This window comes from Ovis aries, chromosome 8 (assembly GCF_016772045.2).
Source record: "Ovis aries strain OAR_USU_Benz2616 breed Rambouillet chromosome 8, ARS-UI_Ramb_v3.0, whole genome shotgun sequence".
In the NCBI taxonomy this organism is placed as follows: domain Eukaryota; kingdom Metazoa; phylum Chordata; class Mammalia; order Artiodactyla; family Bovidae; genus Ovis; species Ovis aries.
This window is the reverse complement of record NC_056061.1, coordinates 28,403,142-28,423,940: the sequence shown is the minus strand read 5'-3', so window position 1 is coordinate 28,423,940 and position 20,799 is coordinate 28,403,142. Positions and strand designations below refer to the sequence as shown.

The 20,799-nt window shown below is 37.9% G+C and overlaps 2 protein-coding genes across 3 annotated transcripts in view; one reads left to right on the top strand and one right to left on the bottom strand.

Moving 5' to 3' along the window:
• ARMC2 (armadillo repeat containing 2) overlaps window positions 1-18,606 on the top strand; it is a 216,837-nt gene extending 198,231 nt beyond the window's left edge. Inside the window, exon 18 of the mRNA XM_027972389.3 lies at window positions 15,585-18,606. Coding sequence (XP_027828190.1) covers window positions 15,585-15,598 — 14 coding nt within the window. The 3' untranslated portion in view covers window positions 15,599-18,606. The remainder of the gene's footprint in view (window positions 1-15,584) is intronic.
• Window positions 1-20,799, bottom strand: part of SESN1 (sestrin 1) — a 112,362-nt gene that overhangs the window by 58,634 nt on the left and 32,929 nt on the right. The gene's annotated exons all lie outside the window — the stretch shown is intronic.

Below are 20,799 nucleotides of genomic sequence, written 5' to 3'. Positions count from 1 at the left end.
GATGCCAAAATCAGATAAAGATATCACAATGAAAGAAAATTACAGGCCAATTTCACTGATGAACACAGACATAAAAATCCTCAACAAAATACTAGCAATCTGAATCCAACAATACATTAAAAGGATCATACACCATGATCAAGTGGGATTTTATTCTGGGAATGCAAGGATTTTTCAGTATCTATAAATCAGTGTGACACAGCACATCAACCATATTAAGAATACAAATCATATTATTATTTCATTAGATGCAAAAAAAAAAAGCTTTCAACAAAATTCAACACACATTTATAATAAAAACTCTCTATAAAGTGGGTATAGAGGGAACATACTTCAACATAATAAAGTCCATACATGACAAAGTGAATGTGAAAGTGAAAGTCACTTAGTCATGTCCAACTCTTCGTGATCCCATGGACTAGTCCATAGAATTCTCCAGGCCAGAATACTGTAGTGAGTATATATCACAAACCTATAGCTAATATCAAACTCAATGATCAAAAGCTGAAAGCATTTTCTTAAAGTCAGGAACAAGACAAGGATGTCCACGTTCACCACTTTTATTCAGTACACCTTTGGAAGTCCTAACTATGGCAAACAGAAGAAAAAGAAACAGAATCTAAGTTGGAAAAGAAGATATAAAACTGTCATTGTTTGCAAATGATATAATACTATACATAGAAAATCCTAAAGATGTACCAGAAAACTACTAGAGCTCATAAATGAATCTGATAAAGCTGCAGGATACAAAATTAATATCTAGAAATCTGTTACATTTCTATATACTAAAAACAAAAGATCAGAAATAGAAATTAAAGAGACAACCCCATGTACCATCACATCAAAAAGAATAAAATACCTAGGAATAAACCTACCTAGGGAAACAAAAGAGTGGTACTCTGAAAACTGTAAGATGCTAATGAAAGAAATCAAAGATGATACAAACAGATGGAAAGATATGCCATATTCTTGGAATGGAAGAATCAATATTGTCAAAACAACAATACTGCCCAAGGCAATCTACAGATTAGATGCAATGCCTATCAAATTATCAGTGGCATTTTTCACAGAACTAGAACAAACAATCTTAAAATTTATACGGAGACACAAAAATCCTGAATGGCCAAGTAATCTTGAGAAAGAAAAACAGAGCTAGAGGAATCAGGCTCCCCAACTTCAGACTATGCTACAAAGCTACAATCATCAATACAGTATGGTATTGGCTCAAAAACAGACACATAGATAATGGAACAGGATAGAAAGCCCAGAAATAAACCCACACACCTATGTCAATTAATCTATGACAAAGGAGGCAAGACCATACAATGGAGGGAACACTCTCTTCAATAATGGTGCTGAGAGAACTGGACAGTTACCTGTAAAATAATGAAATTGGAACATTTTTTAACATCATACAAAAAAAAAAAACCCACTCAAAATAGATTAAAGACTTAAATATAAGACTGGACACTATAAAACTAAGAAAACATAGGCAGAACACTCTTTGACATAAAATTGCAGTAATATCCTTTTCAATCCATCTCCTAGGGTAATGGAAATAAAGACTAAAATAAATAAATAGGACTTAATTAATCTTAAGGGTTTTTGTACAACAAAGGAAATCATAAACAAAATGAAAAGACAACCCACAGAATGGGAGAAAATATTTGCAAATGATGCAACTGACAAATGATTAATTGCCAAAATTTACAAACAGTTCATGTGACTCAGCAGCAAAAACTAGAATAAAGGGAAGAAAACCTAAATAGACATTTCTCCAAAGAAGACATACAGATGGTCAAGAGGAACATGAAAAGATGCTCAATGCTGCTAACTATTTGAGAAATGCAAATCAAAACTACAATGAGGTATCACCTCACACGAGTCAAATGGCCATCATCAGGGTGTAGTGAAAACAAAACCCTTCTACAGTGTTGGGGGGAATGTAAGTAGGTAGTCACTTTGAAGAACAGTATGGAAGTTTCTTAAGAAACTAAAATAGAGCTCCCACATGATCCAGCAATCCCACTCCTGGGCATATATCCAGAGAAAAACGTATTTCAAAGGGATTCATGCACTCCAATGTTGATTTCACCACTGTTTACAATAGACAAGACATAGAAGCAACCTAAATGTCCACTGACGAATGAAAAAAGAAATTTGGTATATATATACAATGGAATATTACTCAGCCATTAAAATGAATGAAATAACACCATTTGAAGCAACGTGGATGGACCTGGAGATTATCACACTAAGTGAAGAAAGACAAATATCATATGATATTGCTTATATGTGAAATCTAAAAAAGAAAACAATACCAATGGACTTATTTATAAAACAGAAACAGACTCAGACTTAGAGAATAAACTTATGGTTACTAGGGGGAAGGATGAGGGGTGAAGGGTAGATTGAGAAGTTGAGATCAACTTGTACACACTACTATATTTAAGATAGACAACAAGGACCTACTGTATAGCACCAGGAACAATATTCTATAATAACCTAAATGGAAAAGGATTTGAAAAAAATAGATACATATATACATATAACTGAATCACTCTGCTGTACACCTGTAACTAACAATACTGTTAATCAACTATACTCCAGAATAAAATTATTTAAAAAACATAAATATCCAGAGAAGAGTACATATATAAATAAAACTACATGTCTGACTTTGGTTTGAAACCTAGGCAACAGCTTTAAATGAAACTTTGAAATGATGATTCATAAATAAAACAGTGTTGTAAAATACAACAACAGCAAGAAAGGTAAGTATAGGAAAAACTGATTAAAAAATTTTTTTTTATTGGAGGATAACTGCTTTACAATACTGTGCTGGTTTCTGCCACACATCAACATGAACCTGCCACAGGTGTACATATGGCCCCTCCTCCTTAAACCTCCCTTCCATCTCCCACCCCCTGCCACCCCTCTAGGCTGTCAGAGAACACTGGGTTGAGCTCTCTGTGTCACACAGAAAATTCCCACTGGCTATCTGTTTTACATATGGCAATGTACACGTTTCCATGCTACTCTCTCGATATGCCCCACCCTCTCCTTCCCACACTGTGTCCACAAGTCTGTTCTCCATGTGTGCATTTCCATTAAGCCTCTCTATATATGAAGTAAAAATATTGGCCAGTTCAGTGACAAAGTCAAATTGGTTATCAGGCATCTGACTTAACTACTTTTTCAATTTTCAATAGGTTTTATGGCATGTCACAATCTTTTTCTAGTCACATGTTAAGAGACAGCCAGCGGAAAGGAGAAACTTCAAATCTAAATGTGTCCAAATAAGAGTGATAACTGGTCTTCCCAAAGACTGATCAACTGTGCTATTAGCTGAGGTGGTGTCTGTCTGCAACAGTACCTTAGGTAGCAGCGAATACATCTCCAGCCTAGAAAAGATAAATGGATTAAAAAAAATCATTTCAATTATAAGGAGTCATAGATTTACCATCTTGCTAAAGAATAGAGACAGCATGGCAGGCCTTTAAATATTGAAAAGCAGAGTTTAAATTGCAAGAGGAATCAAGTTAGTTGCAATGATCTAAAAGATTGATGAGATTCACTTCCTAAGGGAGGCAGACAAATACCAAAGCAGTTTCCAATTTTCAAATACCCGGTCTAAACAAGTGGGCAAGCAGTAGAGTTAGGCGAAACACTGACTGAAACTGCCTACCCTGGCCAGGCACGAATAGTAACTATTTGCATGAGCTATTTTATGACAGGAGATAAGGAACAAGGAACTAATGAGCCACCACCAACCAGAGGAGTTTGAGAAAGGTCAAAAGGAGGTGCCATGTGTTCTACCACTTCCCAGAATCCTTCTTGCTGTCATCCATCTTGGCTAAGCAATGCATGCACCACAAGGAAGGACCCTGAGCCAGAATGATTGGCCAGAGGCAACCTGGAAACTAACCCCATCACCATAAAACTCAAGACTGCAAGCCACATGGCAGAGCAGTCCTCCTGGGTTCCCTTACCCTCCTGCTCTCTGCCTAGGCACCGCTTTCCAATCCAGTCTCTTGCTTTGTCAGCACGTGTCTCCTCAGACAATTCATTTCCGAGTATTGGACAAAAGCCTGCCTGCTCTCTGGCCCTGGAAGGGGTCTCCCTTCCTGCAACAGTAGTAGTTTCCTCCCATTTCCCAAATCACCACCAGCAGACATACACAACCCTTAACCAAGGTTTCTAGGCCTAAGGGTAAATGCTCTGTCTTCCAGTTTGACCACAGGAAAAGCAACTTTCCAAGAGAGCTATCTTCTTTTAATAAGCATGTGGAATTAACAAAATACTAGTGTCAACAAATAATCACTCACCACTGGACTCCCTTCTTTTCCAAACCCTCTTTCATGTCTCTATATCCCAGTCTAGAAAGGAAACAGAAGAAGCAAAAGCACAGCTTCTATTGCCTAGGTAGGGGAGATGTGCTCCTCAAAACATCCATTTCCATAGGAATAATGGAAGTGGTATTTGTTATGGTAAAAATTGCTCAATTATCGTAACTCTTCAAGTAAGAATGGGCTAACACTTTGTGTGAGCTGATTCTTAGAACTAATCACCAAGTATTAACACCTCTTATACACAGAAATATAAGGTGAGTACTAAATAGCTGATTTACAAACTAGTTCCTGTTAAAAAACAGGAATTCATTTCAGAGATTAGTTTAACAGTTGAAAATTCTTTTGGATCAGTAGCTTTATTTAAAGTTGGTTTTACGTAGTAACAGGGTTGCAAGAAGTTTCAAAGAAAATTAGATTTAATAGTTTTTTATTTACTGAACACTTGAACTGAGTCAGACTATAATGGGACTACTTCAGTGCTACTTTAGTGATGATATAACAAATCAGCTGACTATTTTTAACATTAAAGAAGTCAGGTAAACTGCAACAGTGTATGCTAATAACTGAATGGATTCTTTGAGAGAGAAAAGGTAACCTTTTAAGGAATGTTTAAATTGGGCCCTTCTTATCAACTTTACACAGGACTATTATTAAGTCAAAGATAGCATTCCAAAGTATGAAAAACATTAGAAGGGTTAAAGAATTGCAAAAAGTTTAGAAATTGCAGTTATGGTTTTCTTTTTTTTTCTGTAGCTGAATACAGGATGAAAATGATAAATCACTAATGTGATATCAGAAGTTTTTAGGAAAGATGTGAAAAATAAGTTTCAAACCAAAGCCACACATAGATGCAATGTATCAGAATGGAAATTCCACAAAGACAAAGATTTTTACTTATTCTATTATAAGCTCATCCACTTGAACAGTGCTTGGTACTTTGCACCTAACTCAATAAATACTTGTTGGATAAACAACTGAATGAAAAGTAATCCTCTACACATTTCAGAAATATTTAAGAAAGATTTAAAGATAACTCTTGTTAATATAAAACTAGTACTTTTGCTGTAAGAAACTACAGAAAGTTAGCTGTATGTATAAACATATATGTTATTAAAACATATATGATCACAATTTTACCACTCAAACAAAGCTGCTGCTAACATACTGATATATTTACTCTTAGCCCTTCTTCCTATGCATATTTTTAGAGTTGAGAGCAAACATTATTTAAACTAATCTATCTAGCCTTCCTCTTGAGAAATCTGCATGCAGGTCAGGAAGCAACAGTTAGAACTGGACATGGAACAACAGACTGGTTCCCAACAGGGAAAGGAGTACGTCAAGGCTGTAATATTGTTACCCTGCTTATTTAACTTATATGCAGAGTACATCATGAGAAACATTGGGCTGGATGAAGCACAAGCTGGAATCAAGATTGATGAGAGAAATATCAATAACCTAGATATGCAGATGACACCACCCTTATGGCAGAAAGCAAAGGAGAACTAAAGAGCCTCTTGATTGATGAAAGTGAAAGAGGAGAGTGAAAAAGTTGGCTTAAAACTCAACATTCAGAAAACTAAGATCATGGCATCTGGTCCCATCACTTCATGGCAAATAGATGGGGAAACAGTGGTAACAGTGACAAACTTTATTTTTGGCTCCAAAATCACTGCAGGTGGTGACTGCAGCCATGAAATTAAAAAACACTTGCTCCCTGGAAGAAAAGTTAGGACCAACCTAGACAGCATATTTAAAAGCAGAGACATTACTTAACCAACAAAGGTCTGATTAGTCAAAGCTATGATTTTTCCAGTAGTCATGTATGGATGTGAAAGTTGGACTATAAAGAATGCTGAACACCGAAGAGTGGATGCTTTTGAACTGTGGTGTTGGAGAAGACTTTTGAGAGTCCTTGGACAGCAAGGAGATCCAACCAGTCCATTCTGAAGGAGATCAGCCCTGGGATTTCTTTGGAAGGAATGATGCTAAAGCTGAAACTCCAATACTTGGGCTACCTGATGTGAAGAACTGACTCATTTGAAAAGACCCTGATGCTGGGAAAGATGAAGGCAGGAGAAGAGGACAACAGAGGATGAGATGGTTGGATGGCATCACCAACTCAATGGACATGAGTCCGAGTAAACTCTGGGAGTTGGTGATGGACAGGGAGGCCTGGCATGATGCAGTCCATGGAGTTGCAGAAAGTCGGACACGACTGAACGACTGAACTGAACTGATCTAGCCTTCATTGTACATTTACATTTTTGTAAGCCTTTTTTAATGATGAAAACAAGGGTCTTCTTTAATATTCTTAAAATATTATATTCAAAAAGAACTGAAAACATTTTTTTAGTGACAAGTAAGTTTTATGTAAGGTACTGGTACTAGCTTATTCTCTAGTCATTGGTGTTGACTTTGTGATTTATGGGCTTAAAAGCAAGATTATCCTACAGGAAACACTACCATCTAGTATGCTGTTTTGAGAGGAGACAAGATATATCTCTCATTCTTTCATTTGTTCATCCACTCAACAAATATTTATTACTGGCTTAATCAGATTGATTATATTCTTTGTAGCTAAAGATGGAGAAGCTCTATACAGTCAGCAAAAACAAGACTGGGAGCTGACTGGCTCAGATCATGAGGTCCTTACTGCAAAATTCAGACTTAAATTGAAGAATGTAGGGATAACCACTAGACCATTCAGTTCAGTTCAGTTCAGTCGCTCAGTCGTGTCCGACTCTTTGCAACCCCATGAATCGCAGCACACCAGGCCTCCCTGTCCATCACCAACTCCTGGAGTTCACTCAGATTTACGTCCATCGAGTTAGTGATGCCATCCAGCCATCTCATCGTCTGTCGTCCCCTTCTTCTCCTGCCCCCAATCCCTCCCAGCATCAGAGTCTTTTCCAATGAGTCAACTCCTCACATGAGGTGGCCAAAGTAGCGGAGTTTCAGCTTTAGCATCATTCCTTCCAAAGCAATCCCAGGGCTGATCTCCTTCAGAATGGACTGGATGGATCTCCTTGCAGTCCAAGGGACTCTCAAGAATCTTCTCCAACACCACAGTTCAAAAGCATCAATTCTTCGGCGCTCAGCTTTCTTCACAGTCCAACTCTCACATCCATATATGACTACTGGAAAAACCACAGATTTGACTAGACGGACCTTTGTCGGCAAAGTAATGTCTCTGCTTTTGAATATGCTATCTAGGTTGGTATGACCTAAATCAAATCCCTTATGATTATACAGTGCAAGTTACAAACAGACTCAGCAGATTAGATCTGATAGACAGAGTGCCTGAAGAACTATGCACGGAGGTTTGTAGCATTGTATAGGAGGTGGTAATCACAACCATCCCCAAGAAAAAGAAATGCAAAAAGGCCAAATGGTTGTCTGAGGAGGCCTTACTAAAAGCTGAGAAAAGAGAAGTGAAAGGCAAAGTAGAAAAGGAAAGATACACCCATCTGAATGCAGAGTTCCAAGGAACAGCAAGGAGAGATAAGAAAGCCTTTTTAAGTAACCGATGCAAAGAAACAGAGGAAAACAATAGAATGGGAAAGACTAGAGATCTCTTCAAGAAAACTAGAGATACCAAGGGAACATTTCATTCAAAGATGGGCATAACAAAGGACAGAAACAGTATGAACCTAAACGAGGTGGCAAGAACACAAGGAAACTGTACAGAAAAGGGCTTAATGACCCAGATAACCACAATGGTGATATCACTCACCTAGAGCCAGACAACCTGGAGTGTGCAGTCAAGTGGGCCTTAGAAAGCACCACTACAAACAAAGCTAGTGGAAGTGATGGAATTCCAGCTGAGCTATTTCAAATCCTAAAAGATGATGCTGTTAAAGTCTGCACTCAGTATGCCAGCAAATTTGGAAAACTCAGCAGTGGCCACAGAGCTGGAAAAGGTCAGTTTTCTTCATTCCAATCCCAAAGAAGGGCAAAGCCAAAGAACATTTTCACTCATTTCACATGCTAGCAAAGTAATGCTCAAAATCCTTCAAGCTAGGCTTCAACAGTATGCAAACCAAGAAATTCTACATGAACAAGCTGGAAAAGGCAGAGGAACCAGAGATCAAATTGCCAACATCTGTTGGATCACAGAAAAAGCAAGAGAATTCCAGAAAAACATCTACTTCTGCTTTATTGACTACACTAAAGCCTTTGACTGTGTGGTTCAAAACAAACTGTGGAAAATTCTCAAAGAGATGGGAATACCAGATCACCTTACCTGCCTCCTGAGAAACCTGTATGCAGGTCAAGAAGCAACAGGTAGAACTGGATGTGAAAAAACAAACTGGTTCCAAATTGGGAAAGGAGTACGTCAAGGCTGTATATTGTCATCCTGCTTATTTAACTTATATGCAGAGTACTTCATGCAAAATGCCAGGCTAGATGAAGCACAAGCTGGAATCAAGATTGCTGGGAGAAATATCAACAACCTCAGATATGCATATGATACCATATTGCAGAATGTGAAGAGACATTCCATAATGACAGAAAGTGAAGAGAAACTAAAGAAGGCTCTTGATCAAAGTAAAAGACAAGAGTAAAAGAGCTGTCTTAACAATCAACATTCAAAAAACTAGGCTCATGGCATCTGGTCCCATTGCTTCATGGCAAATAGATGGGGAAAAAATGGAAACAGGGACAGACTTCATTTTCTTGGGCTCCAAAATCATTGCAGATGGTGACTGCAGCTATGAAATGAAAAGATGCTTGCTCCTTGGAAGAAAGGCTATGACAAACCCAGACAGCATATTAAAAAGCAGAGACATTATTTTGCCAGCAAAGGTCTATCTAGTCAAAGCTACAGTTTTTCCTGTAGTCATGTATGGATGTGAGTGTTGGACCATAAAAAAAGGCTGGTCACCAAAGAATTGATGCTTCTGAACTGTGGTGTTGGAGAAGACTCTTGAGAGTCCCTTGGATGGCAAGAAGATCAAGCCAGTCAATCCTAAAGGAAATTAACCATGAAATTAACTGGAAGGACTAATGTGGAAGCTCCAATACTTTGGCCACTTGATGTGAAGAGCTGAATCACTGGAAAAGACCCTGATGCTGAGAAAAGACAGAAGGCAGGAGAAGAAGGGAACCATAGAGGATGAGATGGTTGGATGGCATCACTGACTCAATGGATATGGGTTTGAGCACACTCTGGGAAAGTGAAGGACTGGGAAGTCTGGTGTGCTACAGTCTGTGGGGTTGCAAAGAGTGTGACACGACTCTGTGACTGAACAACAACAGTAATATAAGGAGATAGTAAGCAAAACTAGAGGTACTGCTCCCATTGAGCTTATAAAGTAACCAATCAACAAATGAATTTAAAAACACAGTGGTGGTGAACTTTAAGTGTTACGAATAAGACGTATATAACTTGTCTCTACATAATAGCAAAAGAGTTGGCCTAGACTGTTTGGTAATATGTGTGTATGTATCAGGAACTGGGAGTTGAAGGTGAGTTGGGAATACTTTTATCTACATTTACTGAGTACTTTATTCAATGTTAGGCCCTAAATTGAGTACATTACATGGCTTATTCTCATTTTCTCATTTAATAATCATAATACCTTATGAGTCAATTATTTCCCCCCATTTTACAGATAAAGAAATTGAGTCTCAGGGAGGAGTCAAATGATTTACTTTATATAGGCAGGGACTTTCCTGCTGGTGCAGTGGATAGGAACCCACTTGCCAGTGCAGGGGACACAGGTTTGATCCCTGGTCTGGGAAGATTCCACATGCTGTGGAGCATCTGGGCCCATGTGCCACAACTAATGAGCCCCTGATGGAAGAACAGGCAGGACCCAGACAGTGAAAGCCCTCATGGGCCACATTAAGAATACTGGCTTTAATCCTAAAAACGCACAAGACATTTTTATTTCTTTTATTTGAAACTTAAAAACTTAAGGGTGGAAAATTCACAAAGGCTGGATTAATGAAAGAAGGAATAGAAGGACAAAGATCTGCTCAGTTGTAAAAATATTTTCTGGTACCTATCATATCTGTGTCAATAAGTCTGAATACTTTAGGAACAAAAGTAGTCTTTTAAATACCTTTAAAAATAAACTAAAATATGGACAAATTTAAAAGAGGTTTGATTTTTTCCTTCTGCATCTGATGTACAACTAGAGAAAAGAATTTTATAAAGAGATTCTACTAGAAAATGGCTCCGGTCTAGGTTGTAATGGATGAGGATCAGTCAGCTGATATTTAATACCGAGGCATATGGAGGCCCTAAGTCTGAGCTAGAAGCAGGGAAAAGTTAATACAGATTTCAGACTTAATAGAGTCAAGGAATGATGGTATCCAAATTATGAAAATGGAAACATACCATTAAGAATAGGCTGGAAAAACCTGGGCTATTCATCAGGTTGTGGGAAGGAGGGTAAAGGGAAAGTTAATAGTAAGAGGTATTTCCCAGATAAGTTTTAAAATACCCTCCCTATATGCCAACAATCTTAATATAACAAGATTGTATATCATATAGAAACTATGTTACTTTCAATGAATTTGACCCTTGGATAATAAATCTTTTGTAATCTCCATTAACATGTAGATTAGTTGCTATATTCATTTACATAGTCCTTTGGATCCCATAGGTTCAGAATGTTTTGACTCTATCTTCTGAACTTTTATTAATTATGATGATAATCAATTTCATCTAGAGTATACTTTCTAAAGCAACTGAAGACTATGAAGAATTATCTATATAGTATAGTTACATTTGGATGAGATGGTTGGAAGGCATCACCAACTCGATGGACACAAGTCTGAGCAAGGTCCGGGAGATGGTGATGGACAGGGAAGCCTGGAGTGCTACAGTCCATGGCAAAGAGTTGGATACAACCGAGCAACTGAACTGATAGTTACATTTTACCCAACTTTTTCAATTTCCTGAAATGACTCTCATTGAAATAAATTCTTTTACCATAAATTTTACAATGAAGATTTGATTCATCCATTAGATTTTTACAGTGTCTTTTACAGCCTATTTTCTGAAGAGAGAAAATAGGTCTCTGGGTAAAACAGCATAGGATAAATCTGTTCCTAACCTCCCTTTAATTTACTTGGCATCCAGCTTCCTCCACCTTCCTCTCCAGTCTTTCTCGGGTCCCCAGGTTAAGTTCAGATTCTACTCTCACGTTTTCATTAGGGCATTTGTTGTAGGGCATTTTTCAGGTGTTTAATTGGTATTAATCACTGAAAGAATATATGAAATACAAACATGGTTATTCCAATCAACAAAATGGCTCCCCCCAATTCAGTAATCAATAAAAAGGAAAAGATCACCAAGTGAAACAGTGCCTGGCAGAGATTACTTCAAATTTTCCAAAAATTTTATGTTACTAATCTAATTATATATGCTATACAATAAGCCCTCAATGAATGTTTGTTGCAGGGAAGCATTTATCTTTTTAGGTCTGAAAATACAGACACCAGGAATAATTTCAAATTTCAGAACTTTTAATGTCAGAACATTTTGTTCAAACAAATAAAAAACAATACAGAGGAGAAAATAACCTAAAATTTCTTCATAATAAACTTCATTATGATTCATAATTAAGTAAATGTCTGATATTTTCTGGTAGCAAGCCACCACTAAGAGCTTTATTTCTGTAAAATTAAAGGAATCACTACATTAAAAAGAAAATTTTTTAATTCTATAACTTTGTATGGTGATGAATGTTAACTAAATATACTGTGGTGATCATTTCACAATATATGCAAATTCTGAATCATAACACTGTATATCTGAAACTACTATAGCATGTCACGGAGAAGACAATGGCAGCCCACTCCAGTGTTCTTGCCTGGAGAATCCCAGGGACAGGGGAGCCTGGTGGGCTGCCGTCTATGGGGCTGCACAGAGTTGGATATGACTGAAGCGACTTAGCAGCAGCAGTAGCATAGCATGTCAGATATACCTCAATAAGTTTTTCAGGGTGCCACTTATTCACACTTTTATTGATTAAATCTCCTCCTGGAAAACTGTTAAATCTTAGAATGGGCACTACAGACAAATAAAAATAATTATAGTCTTCAAATCTCCTGGTAGTGGCAGACAATGGACATCAGGCCAGCCCAAATTCCAGTTCTCACCCACTTCTCCCCTCGCTGTCTCTACAACAGAGGTTCCAAGAGCTAAACACTTGATTTCTTGGCCTCCCTTTAGAGGACCCGTTACACATTTCTGGCCAGTGAGACACAAACAGATGTCTGTTAGCATTGCTTCTTTCCTTTACTTTTTATTGACAGGAACATATTTGTGATGTGTAATAGGCAGCTTAGGTAATTCCTGTTTCTATTTATTCACACCTTTGTGTAGTTCCCTCCCATACTGTATCAGAGCATGTGACCAAGAGAATAAGGCAGAAGTGATGATATCTCACTTCCAAGTTGAGGTTATAAAAAGACTGCTCCCCTTCCCTTTTGGATCATTTGCCTTGGGGTAGCAGACAAGACTGAGCGACTTCACTTTCACTTTTCACTTTCATGCACTGGAGAAGAAAATGGCAACCCACTCCAGTGTTCTTGCCTGGAGAATCCCAGGGATGGGGGAGCCTGGTGGGCTGCCGTCTATGGAGTCACACAGAGTCAGACACAACTGAGGTGACTTAGCAGCAGCAGCAGCAGCAGCAGCAGCAGCAGCAGCAGCAGCAGCAGCAGCAGCAGCAGCAGCAGCAGCCCACTACCAGAGCTTCTTTGGTAGTTCAGTTGGTAAAGAATCCACCTGCAATGCAGGAGACCCCAGTTCAATTCCTGGGTTGGGAATATCCTCTGGGAAAGGGATAGGCTTCCACTCCACTACCCCTGGTGGCTCAGACAGTAAGGAATCTGCCTGCAATGAGGGAGACCTGGGTTGAATTCCTGGGTTGGGAAGATCCCCTGGAGGAGGGCATGGCAACCCACTCCAGTATTCCTGCCTGGAGAATCCCCATGGACAGAGGAGCCTGGCGGGCTACAGTCCATAGGATCGCAAAGAGTCAGACATGACTGAGCGACTAAGCACAACACAGCACAGACCACTGCCAAGTCATGAGCAGCCCTATGGAGAGGTCTACGTGGTAAGGAGTTGAAGTTGCCAGCCAAAAGTCATGTGAGTTTGCTTGGAAGCAGATCCCCAGCTCAGCCAAACCTTAACTGGATGATAGTCCCAGCTGTTATCTGGACTGCAACCTCATGAGAGACCCTGAGCCAGAACCTCCCAGAGAAACCACTCTCAATTCTCAACGCTCAGAAACTGTATGAGATAATAGATGTTTGTTGTTTTAAGATATGCTTTGGGGTAATTTGTAATGTGGACAATAGATTAAAAAACACAGTGATGCCTGAAAATATAATAGCTATTTGGTGACCTTGAGGATGAGAACCTCATTCTATGGATGGTATAGAGTCATCATTAATATAGTTAAGCATGATCATCAGCTCTGAACTACTTCAATTAAGATTTCTTACAGAGGAAGACCTCCATCTGTTTAAGCCACATGGTAAAGTTTTCTGTTATCTACAGCCAAACACATTCCTAAGCAACACACTCAACACTGCCCCAAACCTAATTATAATTTTCAAAGAGAGGTTCCTTTTATTCAAAGTTATGCCTCTGCTCAGAAGTTCATATTTCTCTTATCTTTTGGAACCCAGCTGTTCATTCCCTGATCCAGAAAAAATATCCACACTGAACAGCAGATACTCCTAGTATCTGAAGGCAACGGTTAGAATTACCCCCTTCACTTAGGCAGTAATTACAGTTCTTTAAGTAGTATGCCTAATATTCAAATAAATCTTTCCTTTGATGGATCCTTTTTAAAAATCCATTCAGCTACACCTCAAAACAGAGAATTCAGGAATGGATTCTATACTGCTGGATGCTATAATCCATAGGAACACTGGTTTCTCTCAGGATGCTCTGCTTTATCATATGTGTCAGCCAAAGAGCAGGGACTGGCTGTCTATCCTGAATGAAGTACAGAAAAAGTGAGGATTAAGCTAAAACAAACAAACTCCTCTCCTAAACACCCCCACACTCCCCTTTCCAAATGTAAGTCTCTCTCTAGATGCCAAAAGATACCCAACTGTAACACATAACAGAAGGAAAGTTTCATCTGGCACAGAAGTAAAAGTAACTTAGATCCAGTGACCTTGCTTTTTCTTTCCAAGTGTAAAACTGCTCAGAGATAGAGGCAACACAGCCCCAGAAGAGGAAGGAAAAATTACAGGAAATCCTGATTCACGCTTGTCCAAAAATCAAAAAACCAGACAACTGGTATTCACTCATATGATAGCTTTTAAGTTGTCAGCAGTTCTTGGCAAATATAAGGACAGAAAGTAAGTTCGTCTATGGCCAACCACCCTGCACGTGCCCGATCTCGTCTGATCTTGGAAGCTAAGTAAGCTAAGCAGGGTCAGGCCTGGTTAGTACTTGGATGGGAGAAAGTACGTTCAACAACTCTGAGCTCTAAAAGGTTTAGCTTTCACAGGTCTCTTGCCTTTAAAAAAGGTAAAGCAGGGGAAGAACCCAAGAAAGGAAATTTAGCCAGAAAAGAAATCTTCTACTGTAAGAGAAAATATGATCCAAGATACTAGCATACTACATTTGAGGAAACACCTAATTTAGTTTCCCAATTTTCTTAAAATTTAATTTTAAAAATTTCATTTTAATGAAATTTTAAAATTTAATTTTAAGAAAATTTCATTTTCACTCTAAGATGTAAAAAGCATTCTAGGATGGTTGAAGCTAGCTTAAGTACATTCCTAGATTCTAATAGTAGATTAGTGAAGTAAAGCAGGCACAAGTGTTTCACAGACATGTGATAGTTGCTATTCCAATGATCAGTAGATTTGCCTAGAATGTTCATTCAATTGCATATGTTCAGAACTAATATGAAATGGATTGATTCCTTCATCCTAAAACATGGTCACTTCTACAACACGTGAAAAAGTAGAACAGGCTGGCAAAAGTTGAAATACTATTAATAATTCCCATTCCACACAGACCCACACAGCACTCCTGTATTATACTTAGAGAAGCTATCTATTTATGCATACTACTGCTTTTGATCTGTAAAATTTAGGGTTAAACTCAGTTCTAATTTTCATTCCCACCTATGCTGCCCCCACCAGTCCTGCCAATAACTAATAACATATTATTCTAAAAAGTTACTTATGATAATGTTTTGAGATTTTTCTTCAATTTGATTTTTCTTCCATTCACAGGAAGACAGATCTAGACCATAACAATGGAAGTGAACTCCAACAGAGGCAAGACAATATGAGTAAGCTTGGGGACTTCCCCTTTGCTTTACCATGGTACTCTTTGACCTACTTTGGTTTTGTACAAATCACCCCTTTAGTTCTGAGCCTAAAAGCACCCACGTAGATTTCGGTTAAGCATTGCACATTAATAAAAGAGAACAACAACAACACACAAGCACATTTATAGTAAGGAGTAAAAATAAAACATTAACAAAGTGTAATTTTTTGAGTTTTTTTATTCCTGGAATAGATTCTACAACAGTTAAAAGGAGACTTTTTAGGGAAGTATTATAAGGAAAGTTGTAATAGCATGTTCATACTAACACTTTATGTGTGGAGTGCTGATTCGTAGATCCAATCTACGTCTACATTCTTTTAATAAAGAGCCTGTTTATAAAACTTCACAATTTCTTAGTTCCCCAACTAGGGATTGAACCCTGACCCTTGGCAGTGGAAGTGTGAAGTCCTAACAACTGGACAGCCAGGAAACTCCCCAAACCTCACAATTTCTAATTGAAGTGAGAGAGGTCTGACCTGCTGTCTTTTTCTATGGGAGAAGATGCCATGGATTAGTTCAGTACTGTGGAGTTTTAGAAGGATTTTAGATAAGTGTCATGTGAAAATAAAGAACAATAACAGTGAACTGGTATCTTTCAGAGGGAAAATCCCTGAAACAAAGATAACTCCCTCCTTACCTTTTTAGGTCAGAAAAAGTAGGCCATTAATGACTATAATTAGTACAGTATCTGTTGGATGCTCCATCCTACTTTAACTACATAGAATACTTTAAACTATCTTATTTAAATTATGACTAAATGAGATCAGTACTAACTGTGTCATGGAGAAATTTAGTAAACCTCAGAAAATTTGTTACTGGAAGGTAACAATTTTTCCTCCAAGACATGTGACCAAGATAATAAAAAATAATCACATGCTTTTCCTTCCCTCTGCATTAAATTTATGCCAGACCCTTTCAATGTCTCAAAAGGGAAAGTATATACTAACTTCCCCTCCCAATTTTTCCATGAGGATAAACTACTTCAAATCAAATAAATTTAAATGGTTGATTCACTAAATGTGCATGAGCCTTGATTTAATGTGATTAAAACTGCTATAACAATAATAGAAAGTTAACATTTTCTTTGAAATACAATCAATTCTGAAATATTTTATACATATTATTCACAACTCAGATGTGAATATGAATATGAATATAAAATCAAAGCAACAATAATTTTTTTTAAGTTCCCTTAGGAAAAAAGGACAATGAGCCAACTAGTTACAGAGAGACTTATGAGCCACATCTAAAGGCACAGATTAAACCCAAATAATTGAAAGGCATGTTATATAAGAAACAGTCTTGAACAAAAAATTGTTTTTTCCAACAAATTTAAAGTCTTAGAACTTTTTATTTATAACATAAAAATTCTAAAATTTTGGACACTTTCAATTATAAACATAAATGTATTAATTATTTTAAAAATTAAATGGATATATCAGAATTGATTTTCCCTAAATATTTTGGGCTACGTAGTAAACTTGACTTTGTCTTTCTCTTCCAAATTAATTAATTAATTAATTAGTCTAACAAATATTTATTTAACTTTTACTATGTGCCTAATGAGTGATGGATTTAGAAAAGGGAGAGGAACCAGAGATCAAATTGCCAACATTCATTGGACACAAAAAGCAGGAGAATTACAGAAAAACATCTATTTATGCTTCACTGGCTAAAGCCTCTGACTGTGTGGATCACAACAAACTGTGGAAAATTCTTAAAGAGATGGGAATACCAGACAACATTACCTGTCTCTCAGGAAACCTGTATCCAGGTCAAGAAGCAACAGTTAGAACCAGACATGAAACAATGGACTGGTTCAAAATTGAGAAAGGAGTACTTTAAGGCTGTATATTGTCACCCTGCTTGTTTAACTTATATGCAGAGTACATCATTTGATATGTCAGGCTGGATAATGACAAGCTGGAATGAAGATCACTAGCAGAAATATCAACAACCTCAAATGTGCAGATGATACCACCCTAATGGCAAAAAGCAAAGAGCCTCCTGATGAGGGTGAAAGTAGAAAGTGAAAAAGCTACCTTAAAACTCAACATTCAAAAAACTAAGATCATGGCATCCAGTCTCATCAATTCACGGTAAATAGATGGGGAAACAATGGAAACAATGACAGTCTTTATTTTCTTGGGTTCCCAAATCACCACAAATGGTGACTGCAGCCATGAAATTAAAAGATGCTTACTCCTTGGAAGGAAAGCTATGACAAACCTAGACAGCATATTAAAAAGCAGACATCACTTTGCCGACAAAGGTCCCTATAGTCAAAGTTATGGTTTTTTCAGTAGTCACGTATGGATATGAGAGCTGGACCATAAAAAAGTTTGAGCACCAAAGAACTGATGCTTTTGAATCGTGGTGCTGAAGAAGACTCATGAGACTCCTTGGACTGCAAGGAGATCAAACCAGTCAATCCTAAAGGAAATCAACCCTGAATATTCATTAGAAGGACTGATACTGAAGCTCACTACTTTGGCCACCTGACTGATGTGAAGAGCCGACTCACTGAAAAAGACCCTGATGCTGGGAAAGACTGGGGGCAGGAGGAAAGGGGGTGACAGAGGATGAGATGCTTGGATAGTATCACGACTCAAAGGCCCTATATAAGGCTATACTTGGAGGTAGTATACTTGACCCCAAAGCATCATGGATTCAGCTATGCAGATAATACTCTGCCCCATGACGTACTAATTGATAACAAAATGGAAAGTGATTTAAGGACAGTATGTAGTACTTGAGAACAAAAGGCAAGATCTGAAAGCCACAAGCCATCATCAATCACCAAATCAAAACATGGATCATAACCAGCTAGTTTTTTAACAAGCTTAGAGAATATCAAATATTAGAAAGAGAGAGACAGAGAGAGGAAAGGAGGAAAGGAGGGAGGGAGGCAGAGGGAGAGAGAAAGAAGAGAAGGAAAGGAAAAGAAAGCAAAGGAAAAAAGAAAACCATAGAGAGTATTTCGAATGAAACAAATATGCATCACTGATAATAAAATGTTGGCAAAATCTGTGTGTTCATAAACTAGTAACACTTTGTTCTCTACTTATGTAACAGAGGCAAAACAACAAACTGGCCTCTCTTTTATACTTTATACACCCATCTATCATCTTCAAACCTTCAGATTACCAAGTATGCTGTGACAGTATAAAAATAGTTACCAATAACAGAACTGTATGCTTAGTTTTTTCATTAACTGTGACATATAGGTTACCTTTCACATATGAAACTGTGTTATTTGAATAAGACATATGAATTAACTTGGGTAGTTTACCCTAATATGTATCCCAACAATTTCTCTTATTGAACCAACTTCCTGAGCTGCCAAACTTAATATTTTATACTTATTTCAATATCTCTCCCTTTTCAGTTCAGTTCAGTCGCTCAGTCGTGTCCGACTCTTTTGCGACCCCATGAATCGCAGCACGCCAGGCCTCCCTGTCCATCACCAACTCCCGGAGTTCACTCAGACTCACGTCCATCGAGTCAGTGATGCCATCCAGCCATCTCATCCTCTGTCGTCCCCTTCTCCTCCTCCCTCAATCCCTCCCAGCATCAGAGTCTTTTCCAATGAGTCAACTCTTCGCATGAGGTGGCCAAAGTATTGGAGTTTCAGCTTTAGCATCATTCCTTCCAAAAGAAATCCCAGGGCTGATCTCCTTCAGAATGGACTGGTTGGATCTCCTTGTAGTCCAAGGGACTCTCAAGAATCTTCTCCAACACCACAGTTCAAAAGCATCAATTCTTCAGTGCTCAGCATTCTTCACAGTCCAACCCTCACATCCATACATGACCACTGGAAAAACCATAGCCTTGACTAGATGGACCTTAGTCGGCAAAGTAATGTCTCTGCTTTTGAATATGCTATCTAGTTTGGTCATAACTTTCCTTCCAAGGAGTAAGCGTCTTTTAATTTCATGGCTGCAATCACCATCTGCAGTGATTTTGGAGCCCCCCAAAATAAAGTCTGACACTGTTTCCACTGTTTCCCCATCTATTTCCCATGAAGTGATGGGACCGGATGCCATGATCTTCATTTTCTGAATGTTGAGCTTTAAGCCAACTTTTTCACTCTCCTCTTTCACTTTCATCAAGAGGCTTTTTAGTTCCTCTTCACTTTCTGCCATAAGGGTGGTGTCATCTGCATATCTGAGGTTATTGATATTTCTCCTGGCAATCTTGATTTCAGCTTGTGTTTAGTCCCCCCAATTAATAAAGAATTAACCCTTTAAAATTTTCTTTCCCTATTATCTCTAATTTTCACATAAATTACCTTAATTTTCATAAACTTTTATATTCTTTAACTATATAGGCATATTTGAGAATCATTATTGGGTTGCCCAAAAACTTCATTCAGGGTTTTTGTACCATCTTATGGGAAAATCTGAAGAACTTTCTGGCCAATCCAATATTATCAGTGTTCTTACAGGTTTATAAAAATATTGTTTTCCCCTGATACTGTTATTATTATACTGCCTCTCTCAGCTTTATAAGAATGTTGGTATTTAGTAACTTCTTTTCCTATTTCCACTTACTCATTCAATCTTCATAGACTTGTTTCTTTTTATTATTCAATTTAAGAACAGTAATCTACTGTGCTGTAAATAACTAAAATACAAACACTTAAGTTTTTATTTTATTTTTATAAGTTATTTTAATTAAAAAAATTTTTTAAACTTTATTTTACAATACTGTATTGGTTTTGCCATACATTGACATGAATCTGCCACGGGTGTACATGAGTTCCCAATCCTGAACCCCCTCCCACCTCCCTCCCCATATCATCTCTCTGGGTCATCCCAGTGCACCAGCCCCAAGCATCCTGTATCCTGCATCGAACCAGACTGGTGATTCGTTTCTTACATGATAGTATACATGTTTCAATGCCATTCTCCCAAATCATCCTACCCTCTCCCTCTCCCACAGAGTCCAAAAGACTGTTTTATATATCTGTGTCTCTTTTGCTATCTTGCATACAGGGTTATAATTACCATCTGTCTAAATTCCATATATATGTGTTAGTATACTGTATTGGTGTTTTTCTTTCTGGCTTACTTCACTCTGTATAATAGGTTCCAGTTTCATCCACCTCATTAGAAT